Below are 10,924 nucleotides of genomic sequence, written 5' to 3' on the forward strand. Positions count from 1 at the left end.
CCCACACCTAAAAAAGGGGGTTATGCAAGTCCATGATACGTTTTGAATTAAATACACACACATAAATAATCTGACCCCAACTTAATTGACATGCCAATCTAAAGCCCATATTTATATATGTACATATATGTATGTCCACATGATGGAATCGGCGCGCAGCATGGAATTCAACCGATATGTGACCAAAAAAAGGAACAATGCAAGAGGAAGAAGGAAGAAGCTTCGGCCTGAAAGGGCCTACTTTTAGTTCGCAGTAACAGCTATCTCTTGTTGTTACTTAATTTATGGATCGGTCGCCACTTATATCTCTCCTTGCTTGCTTGTAGGGTTACTCTACATCTGCTACTACTACTACTACTTCTTCTTCTTCTTCTTTTCTGGGGGTATGCATACTCTGAAATGGCAACAACCCTACTACAAACACAACAATCCTCCATGACACGCATACATAATCCAAATGTCGAACAAAAAATGAAAATTTGAATTGACCCACATCTACATTAAAGCAAAATTTTTAATCCATGACTTGTGGAGGGCTTTTGTCACGCATTGCTTTACTAATGGAAGCAATTAGGAAAGCTTTAATAATAATAATAATGTTGCTTCAGATTAGGAATAGGTTTTGCCACGCCCACCCAATTAGGAAAGCTTTAACGATGATGTGATGTGATTACGAGGAGCAAGCTACAAGGGAAAAGATAACATAAGATCTGTTACATATGTGTAGTAGAGTGTGATTGAAAAGAAGTTTGAGATTATATAGATCTTAAATCAATGATGAAGAGCCATGTGTGGGGATGGGCATCGTAGGGCGGCGGCGGAGAAGCTTCAGGTCATCTTGGAAATCAATAGGACGGTCGGTGTCATTTCGGATCCGGCGGACTCGAGCACTGCCAAGATGCTTGTGTTGGAAGCCATACATTTGCAAGATTTGGTCATCTGCGAAATTATAAGCTCTTTCCATTTGTTTGATACATCTCTGGGCAGCGTAATCTGTTCCTTTCCCACATGGTTTGCACCCGACAAAATGAGTCACAAAGGGCCACCGGTCGTCGCCTAGGCCCGGGTGATACTTCTCGATCATTTCCTCATACCTATCCACCAAAATCACCCAATAGCCATGCAAGTAATAAGAGCTCTCCAAGAGCACTTTGTCGCCCCACTTGGCTCTCTGCGTGATGAGCAAATAGATCATGGCCGATTGATCATCGGCTTCGAACTCCGGCCGCCCCTCTAAAGCTCGGGTTAATACTTTGCCAGCCGCATCTCTCACTTTGCCCTTGGGTCCCATGGGAGCCCAAACATCCAGCAAATCCAGGGTCCATTGGCAATTCCTGATGAGGAAGCTACCCGTGTTAAGCCCGATCCATGACTTCTTTTGGTAAACAAGCTCATCCCATCCATGGAAGACCGCATTATAGTCCTTATACTTCTCAATGGGGATCTCGAACACCATGTCGGTGAACATTGCGTCACTGTCCATCCACCATATCCACTCCACCTCAGGGTGAGAAAGCATGATTTTCCTAAGCAACGGCAATTTAGCCCAGAAGCCGGACATGATTCCATCCAAATGGGCCATGTTGTAGAAGATCTCAATGTTGTGGAGGCGACAATAATCAATCTTGTTCTTAATGGATTTAACAAGGTAATGGTCGCCCACCGGGTTCTGGCACGGCGTTGGCTGCGACCCGGTTACAAGCATAATGCGAGGTTTCCCATTCACATAGTTAGGGTAGTTAGGGTTCCTATGGAGCCACGCCCTGCGTTGCTCATCCCAATCGCTGATTTTCATGCCCAGTGTGTATGGCTTTCCAGATTTAGGCTCCTCCTCATCGCCTAATTCTTCTTCTTCTTCCTTGGATTTCTTCAATGTTCGGGATGATGCGAACAATCTGTTCCGGCGTGGCAATTCGTTATCTGTCGTGGACATCAAGGATGCTGATGAAGAAGAAGAAGAAGAAGAAGACTGGTCTCCTGTGACTACGGAAGAAGAAGAAGAAGATGGAGAGAATGGGGAACGAAGATTAATGGTAGACGTGAGAAGAAGGAACATGAAGAAAGCACAGAAGAGGAGTAGCGCAAACTTGAAGCGAGATGCCATGGTTCGTTGGGATTGGATGTGTGAAGCAGCCCTGGCTCTGGTGGAAAATGCCATGGGAAGCCGCATTGTGGTGGGTGTCAGTGTGTGAAGGAAAGAAGAAGTAAGACTGAATAAACGAATGATGATGGGGGAGAAGAAGAAGAAGAAGAAGAAGAAGAATGAGATGTGAGAGCTTTTTTCTTTTCTTCTTTCCAAAATGCCCTGTTTTCTCTCTCTCTCAGACGATACCGAGAGAGATAGAGAGAGAGAGAGAGAGAGAGAGTTGGAGGGGGGGGGGGGGGGGGTGTTGAAGCTTTTTAGAACAGGGGAAAACAGACAGAGTGTGTGTGTGTGTAAGAGAGAGACAGACAGACAGACAGAGAGAGAGAGGGGGGGGTGCTTTTTCTTCTTCTTCTTTTCTTAATAATAATACATAATAATGATGGTGATTCCCGAGAAAGTGAGTGAGAGAGAGAGAGAGTGTGTGTGTGTGTTTTTAAATATCTATGATGCAGTTAACAATAATCAGCGTTGTATAATGTATTTTGTAGACTTTATTTCTTGCTCTCTCTCTCTCTCTCTCTCTCTCTCTCTCTCTCTCTCTCGGGGAGAGTGTTCCGCCCCCCAATTTTGTTGCTTTTTAGAATTGTGGTGGTGGTGGTATCCGTTGAATGAGAGACCAAAAAACGCCAAGTGTGAAACCAACACTCCTCCCTTTTTCCTCCCAATCCCTCCCATCCACCTCATTGCATTCCATTCTTTAACACGTTGGTTCCTTCATGGAATCGTCTTCCTTCTAATCTTCCAATGACCTGTTCTCCATCAAGCTGGAAGTTTAACAACTTATCCCCACGATTCACGAATATTCTTACTGGTACACCATAAAACATCGTTGCACCAGTTTGGATGTCGGCACAAGATCATTGCCCATGAGTGGTGTTATTGATGCTACCCTCCTAAGTTGGCATAAGATCATTGGTCACAAACTTTGTGTGGCTAACTATGTCTATTGACCTCTTCATATTGAATGCATAACCAATTTCCCATACTAAAATTCATGTTGTTGCTGCTCAAACTAGTTGCATGTCCCAAATGATGTTATTTGAACTCGTGAATCTTGGTGGATTATTTTCCCCATCTTTTTTTTGTTAATGAAGCTATAATTGAAGCATGTTGCTCCTTTCATAACTTTGAATACCTTCAAATGGTTACTTTCTTGGGCTCCACATATGTTTTGTTTCTTGCTCGATGTGTGTCTAACGTAGTGTGGAACAACATATTCAAGTCTAATGACTTTGTTACTCATTCTCGATGTCAATAAACATTGTGCTTCTCACTAGGCTTGAGAGTAGTGGTCGTAATGTGTTAATGTATGCGTTGTCGGTGCTTCCCTTTTTACTTTGCTATTGGCATGTGAGGGTCTAGGAACATTTTTGAGGAGTTTCTTTGCTTTGCTACATTGCACACTTTAGAAACTAGAATCTATTCACAAAAGTCAATCTAACTTTTGAGTTGTAACTTTAGGTGGCGAACCTAAGCTTAAGGGGCACAACCTTGACATATTATAGAATTGGAATTGAATAATATAAATTGATTTTAGAAACTTAATCTCAACTTGAGAACTCCATTTATGATTCTCAATTGAGATATAGTTTTAGCCTCCAAAACCAACCATAAAAGAGTATGAAGAGAAGGAATTTAATGAGTATTTATGAAAACCATATTCATGTCGTGAAACATTTAATGTGCATGGGATTAGCAAATTAGAGCATGGAGGTCAGAGTTAGAAAATAAATTTGAAATTCTTAATATAATTGTATATGGTTAGCGAGAATCACTTGTGATGGGAAAAGGGATCACACACATGCACATGCCCCTACAACGTTATGTCCAATAGAAAATATTTTTTGATTTGAAGGATGGTATGTTTAGACACATATAGTTTATCATAACAATAGCGCAATGCTTTGATTGTCGTTATAGCTTATGCCACAGTAAATATGTGCTATGCATTTGAAGGTAGTAAGCTCGATGGTCATGAGGGATAAACTTCTAACCCTTTTGCAATGTGTGGAAGCATACACAATATTTTAATGGAAAATCACAAATATCTTTTCCCAAAAAGTTAAAACAGATAAGGATAAAACGTAGGCTTATGTGGCGAGGCTCAATCATATGGATGATGGAGTCGACAATAAGAAATGTATCTAAACTTATAGGCTAGGATATGGACGATACATATAGCTATTAAGATAAAGAATGCATTAACATACCTTTGTGTCGAAGGAGCCAAGACTTAATGGGGGCAAGAAAAAGAGGCATACTAGTTATATATGGCTTTAGCACAATATTTTTGTGGATTTTTTTATTTCTTATTCAAATTAGCGATCATTTTAGCTTATGCATGAGTGTGATGGTGTGTTGATACGAGTCTGAGTTTGAGCATCACGCAATAAGATCAAACCTCTCATTTATAACTGCATTCTACATTTTTATGCAACCTTCATATTGTCAACTTGTTGCCACAATAAAATTATACGAAAATTGCTTAACAAATTTGGTGCATACCCACTTGTGACTTGCTCCGTAACATTTATGAAATTGGGTTCAAGTTTCAAAACCGCTTACTATAATTCATATGTCCAAATTTTTGCAATACCTCTATGTTTAGAATGTATCAATTAAAATTATATGAAGGTATCACATGAATGTTCATAATTAGAATTAGAATTTTTATAAGTGTATATTGGCGAGATTCATTTGAGAATGAACTAGAAATCGGTACATATTTATCTCGGTAGACTTATGAACATGCATGCATACTAAGAGTCTATGTGAATGGCTATATTATTTTATCGATAAGTCTATGCAGTAGTGATGTCAACACACCCATAGCCTTACCTTCATCTATGTATATTGCGATACCTTATGAGCATGCGTTCTTGGCAAGAGTCCATAAAACCAAAGTAGTTGTCCAAACGAAAAGTTACAATTGCCACTAACAAGGTAGTAAGGACAACCTAAGGCCCATTCTCTTTTTCAAGCAAGTTGTTGCTCATGTGTTATTGCAATTGTTAATCTAGATAGAAGTTGTGAACTCATATATATGGCTATTGGTTATGATTTGTGCATCTACCCTAATTTTATTCTCTTTCAACCTTTTCAGAATAAATCCCTCATATCCTGTCCTAGTGAATGCCTTGGAATGTGTGCACAAAACATGGAACATGGAAGAGGAAGTTCTCTTCATTATCATAATACAATGTTCTACTTCCATACCCTTTGTGAAGTTAATATATCTTGGCAAATGCTTCACTCATTTGTATCTCATGGCCTCCTCTTACCTTCACGAACGGTACCCTTTGCCAAATCACAGAAAAGAAACAATGTGTGCTTGAGTACCTAAGGGTTAGTACAAGAGCAATGGACATCAAAGTAGGTCTGTATGATGTTGTCAACATCACAGATGTTTCAATAACATCCTATTGGGCATGTGGTTAACCATGTCCATGCTGACCTTTCCAAGCTTGCAACATGAAGACGCCAATGAAAGTGGTGGCAAGGTCTACCACTAAGCATTTCAGTATGGACAAAACATATCGTGGTAATGAACCAACACAAAGGAGGAGGGAAGGTCTCATGGACTTAATGGTGCCATAATGAAGGTCATGTGTGTCATTGTCACTAAAGAAGTGGAGGGGGGCACTTGATGGAGTAGTTTGCATGGGTAAGAAGCGAAGTTTGTCCATGACATTAGCAATTAGGAACCCGTCCAGGTTGTCGTGTGAGAGATGGGAATTGGATCAGACGGTTGTGTACTTGGATTAGATGATCTATAATGGAGATTAAGATCATACAAGTTTATGAGATGAAAGAAAGAGTTGTTAGTTCCACAATAGTAGTCGTGAAATTAGGGCATCTGAGCCCCCTCGAACATTAGAGCTCTTACCTTTTTTGCAAGTTGGACGCCCTAAATTAGGGATCGGCAACGGTTCGGTTTAGGCATAGCCGGTTTGGCCTGATCCAAGCCAAACCGGCTAAGCCTAAACCGTTTACGGGATCTCAAACCTGAACCGAACCGGTTCACAAACCGATTTCGGCTAAACCGGTTTGGCAAACGACTTGAAAACCGGTTTCCAAACCAGCTTGGAAACCTCCCTCCCTCTCTCCCTCTCCCTCCCTCTCTCAAATGATCCACTATATACTATATAATATACATTGTACAAGCTCTCCCTCCCACTCTCTCTCACGTATGTGGTCTCAACTCTCTCCTTGGGATCGACAACGGTTCGGGATCTGGCCAAACCGGCTAAGCCTAAACTGTTTACGGGATCTCAAACCTGAACCGAACCGAACCGGTTCACAAACCGGTTTGGTAAACGACTTGGAAACCTCCCTCTCTCTCTCTCTCTCAAATGATCCACTATATACTATAGAATGAACCATACGTATCATATGTGCATTCGCATTCGAGAATGATGCAATCAAATGTGTATGGTAAATCATCTCAAAGTTGGATTGGATTGACTAGGGTCTATATTATATATTGATTCTCTCTCAATCCTAATAAGTGGACTCTAATCCATTGTGAACCACCAACATAAGTATGGTTGCAATATTTGCATTGTATCACATGCATACTTTTGGGATGCAAATCAAGACATCTCTATCATCCTCACTTTAGAACTTTACAAAAAAATGAGTATGAACTATAGAGATTGAATCAAAATATGTCATTATAAATTAGAATCAAACGTTCAAAAACTCATAAAACGTATATTCGAGAATATGAAGAAAACATGACATAGGCAGTATTAGCATAACAACTTACCACTAGGGTGACCTAATTTCTAATAACAAAGAAAGAAAGAAAGAAATAAAAAGGATCATGACACTAACATAAATTTTTTCCATGAAATAGGCAATAGTAGCATAACAACTTACCACTCGGGTGAGCTAATTTCTAATAACAAAGAAAGAAAGAAAAAGAAGAAAAAGGAACATGACACTATCAAGAGGAATGAGAAAGTTGGGAATTGAACCCAAGACACAACTAATAGTAGCACAACTTGCCACTAGGTTATGCTTAGTTGTAATAATAGCAAAATTAAAAGAAAAAAAGTATTATAATACTAACGTAAAATTTTGCTTTGACATGGTACTAATGAGAGAGAGAGAAAGAGATAAAAAAAGTTGGAAATCGAACCCAAGACATAAACAACAACAACATGACTCCTTATCACTAAGGTAAATAAATTGTAATAACATTAAATGAAAAAAAAGAGAAAAAAAGGAGCACGTATTTTTCCCATTTCAAACGTGCTCGTTTCCAAACGTTGGAATGCTTGCACGAACACCAATATTACGTTCTATGACTATACATATAGTATACATTGTACAATCTCTCCCTCCCACACTCTCTCTCATGTCTGTGGTCTCGACTCTCTCCCTCTCTCTCTCTCTCTCCCTCTCCCCTTTGTGTGTAGTTTCTCTCTCTCTCTCCTTATCTGTTGTCTCCCTCCCTCTCTCTCTCCTCGTCTATGTAGTTCTCCCTCCCTCCCTCACTCTCTCTCTCTCCCATCATTTGTTTAGTCTCCCTCCCTCCCTCTCTCTCTTTCCCCTTGTATGTTGTCTCCCTCCCTCTCTCTAAAGTTATAAACGGCTTGAGCCGGTTTGGCGAGGCTCAAGCCGAGCCGAGCCGAGCTCAAACCTCTAAGGCAAGTTCAAGCCTAAACTGAGCGTTTAAGCCGGCTAAGCCAAACAGTTTAGGCTTGGGCCGAGGCGTTGCCGATCCCTAGTCTCTCCCTCGCTCCCCTCTGTGTAGTCTCTCTCTCTCTCCTTATCTTTTGTCTCTCTCCCTCTCTCTCTTTCTCTCTCTCCCCCTCTCTCTAAAGTTTATAAACGGCCGCTAAAGTTTATAAACGGCTTAGCCGGCATGGAGAGGCTCAAGCCAAGCCGAGCACAAACCGTTAAGGCAAGTTCAAGCCTAAACCGAACCGAGCCGCTTTATGCCGGCTAAGCCAAACGGTTTAAGCTTGAGCCGAGCCGTTGCCGATCCCTACCCGAAATAGTAAAAAGGGTCCCTTTCACATAATTTACCCTAAATAGTAAAAAGGGTCCATTTACCATTGATTGTTCTTAATATAATTATGGGTAGTTCTCCACAAAGTACAATAAAACTTTGTTTCTTATATGTTTTTGGCCTAGTATGACCAATAATTGAGATTGAAAATACGAAAGCCTTATATAATGTTAAATAAAACTTTGTTTCTTATATGTTTTTGGCCTAGTATGACCAATAATTGAGATTGAAAATACGAAAGCCTTATATAATGTTTGTTTATACAGCAAAAAAAGTATTGCATTATTTCCCGGAACAGTTTTTGGGATTGAAACAAAGAAGCTATAGGTTCATCGGCAAAACAATACACAGAATTGAGGCCTGCACCCTTAATAATAATACACTGACCACCAGTGAGGAGATAATTGGTGGCAGACACAATAGCTTTTGGCACACCCCTCACGGTATTGCTCCATTAACATAATATTCTATAGTTGGAGATATGCTAGTACTAAGTTTATCTCTTGGAGGTGGGTTTGGAGGCAGACTGTTATCCATGAAACGGTGGCGTGTAGGAACAATGCTGTTCGTCTCAAATTGTCATTATCACCATGTAAAAATAAAGTACAGAGTACACGTGTATAGCATGGCAAGGTTTAGGAAGCAGAGTGACAGGAGACAAACACCTTCTCTAGAGATTATGGTGGTGTTAAAACAATGAGAAGGCCTCTAGGAAGCTAGCAAAGCTTATATTTTGACTTATTATTCACACATACGACTATGGCTGGTGCATTCTTTTTAGTGGATTGGATTGATCTGCAATGGAGATCTATTATTCAACAACCAGGTATGACATAAGGTGCCAATGGGTGGTTACATGGGAAATCGATGATATTTTATGTTTGTCTCATGTCATTTGCTCATGGGTTGTCGATCTAATTAAGCACCCTTTAATCCATTATTGTCCTAAATAAATACCTTATTCTTTTGTTAATCATTAGTTCGAACTGTAATATGATAATTGGCTAGCCAATTGGTGAGAAAGGAAACCCCTTGGAACTCTGTAATGACACTTGGAAATGAAACACAAGTCCAAGGACGTATGACTCAATGAGTTGTGTTGGCCTTCTTTAGGTCCGAACTAGATTCAACTTCAACATCTTGTTAGCTTGGGGCACATCCCCAAACATCGAATAGATCATCTTCTTTTCAACTCCATAATAATGATTTTGACCATATCCATTTGACTCACGTACTGACTTATATACATAGTGAATCATAATAATAGCTCGTGCATGAGTGTGATGTTATTCTAATGCAAAATATAAAATAGAATTTATATGTAAGGAAGATGGATGATTTTCTTCATTAGTGTATATATTTAAAATGACAGTCTAGATCACAAGCCACACTGCCAAGATCCCTATGAGCATGAGCTATCCACAATGTGCATACCTATCATGATATGCTTATGAACATGCATACAATCACGTGTAACAATATGGAAGCCTATAGTGTATGATTTTACTGAAATAGACAGTTAGGACGTGGCTAGCCTATCTGCATGTATGTATGCATATCCATAGCGTGATCGTTTTATGAGCGTACAGAATGCTTGGTAAGAGCCGAGAGAGCAAAGGCAGTGCTAAGCCCTTCATTACCAACCCAAATTTTACGATCAACACCGAAATGATTGTAAGGATGAGGACCCCAAGATCCGTTCTCCTTTTGAAACCCTAAAAGTTGGTGCTCATATGTAGTTGCATTATGTAATCCGGATAGAAGTCGTGCTCTCAGATACATGGCCAAGGCAAGACAGTTATTGCTTGGTGGTTTAGATTGCGCAGTCACTTTAACAAATGTAATTTCATGCTCCGTTAGCCTTTTGACCAGCAAATCCCTCATACGAGTCCTGGCGAACCAGTCTGGGAATGCATTCACAAGTCGCGCGACATGGAAGAGAAAGGCTTCCGCAAAACCATAATACAGGGTTCCACCTTCGTATCCTTTGTGGAGTAACAGGTCTTCAACAAAGGTTTGGCTCCTTAGCACCTCGTGGCCTCTGCCTGCGAGATGGAAAAGGAACAGAGCGTTTGTGATTACCACGGGGTCGATACGAGGGCGCTCCACATCGAAGTAAGTCTGTAGGATGCTGTCCACATCGCATACATGCTCCGCTAACACCTTGTCCAGCACCACGTTAATGGTGTCCATCCCCACTTTTCCAAACTTATACAAAACGGATAAGCCCACGGATGTGGTGTCAATGTCTTCCGGTATGTACTTTAGAACGAACAAAGTTGTTGCAATCTCTTGGGGTGAAGATCGCATGGATTTGGATTTGGATTTGGAGTTGGTGTTGGTGTGCAGATTAAGGTCGCTGGGCTGTGTTTTATCGATGAAGCGGAGGAGGCCTCCAGGTGGAGCAGTTTGCATGGGTAAGAAGCGAGGATCGTCGAGGAGATCAGCAATCAGAAACCTCGCAAAGTTGTCGTATATGCAGACACCATGAGATGTGATCGATGGGAATCGAAACGGACACGGACAGCTGTGTACTTGGATTGGATGATCTACGATGGAGATGAAACGACCATGCAAGTTTGTGAGATGATAGAAAGAGCTACATATATATTAGGCTCGCCGACATTTAAAGTATTATGTACATACATATATGTATAAACAACAGCAGCACAACAACAAGAATACAGTACAGACACAGAAGAGAGGAGAGGCCCTTATACTTATTACTTAAATTAATACACTCACTGACCGGCACTGAA

General features: G+C 40.6%; 2 protein-coding genes across 2 annotated transcripts; both read right to left on the reverse strand.

The window, feature by feature from the left end:
- Positions 1-460: 460 nt before the first annotated feature.
- LOC147848644 (xyloglucan 6-xylosyltransferase 2-like) lies at positions 461-2,215 on the reverse strand. Its single transcript, XM_087338263.1, has one exon. The coding sequence runs from the start codon at positions 2,168-2,170 to the stop codon at positions 767-769; it is 1,404 nt and encodes a 467-aa protein (XP_087194389.1). The 5' UTR covers positions 2,171-2,215; the 3' UTR covers positions 461-766.
- A 7,264-nt stretch (positions 2,216-9,479) lies between these two features.
- On the reverse strand, positions 9,480-10,706 carry LOC147848645 (drimenol cyclase drtB-like). Its single transcript, XM_087338264.1, has one exon. It carries the CDS (start codon positions 10,578-10,580, stop codon positions 9,741-9,743), a length of 840 nt encoding a protein of 279 aa, XP_087194390.1. The 5' UTR covers positions 10,581-10,706; the 3' UTR covers positions 9,480-9,740.
- Between the last annotated feature and the right edge of the window lie 218 nt (positions 10,707-10,924).

The sequence above is a fragment of the Azolla caroliniana genome, unplaced genomic scaffold (genome assembly GCF_043228905.1).
Source record: "Azolla caroliniana isolate FFs.n. ecotype wild unplaced genomic scaffold, voAzoCaro1.0.p SCAF_280, whole genome shotgun sequence".
Taxonomy (NCBI): domain Eukaryota; kingdom Viridiplantae; phylum Streptophyta; class Polypodiopsida; order Salviniales; family Salviniaceae; genus Azolla; species Azolla caroliniana.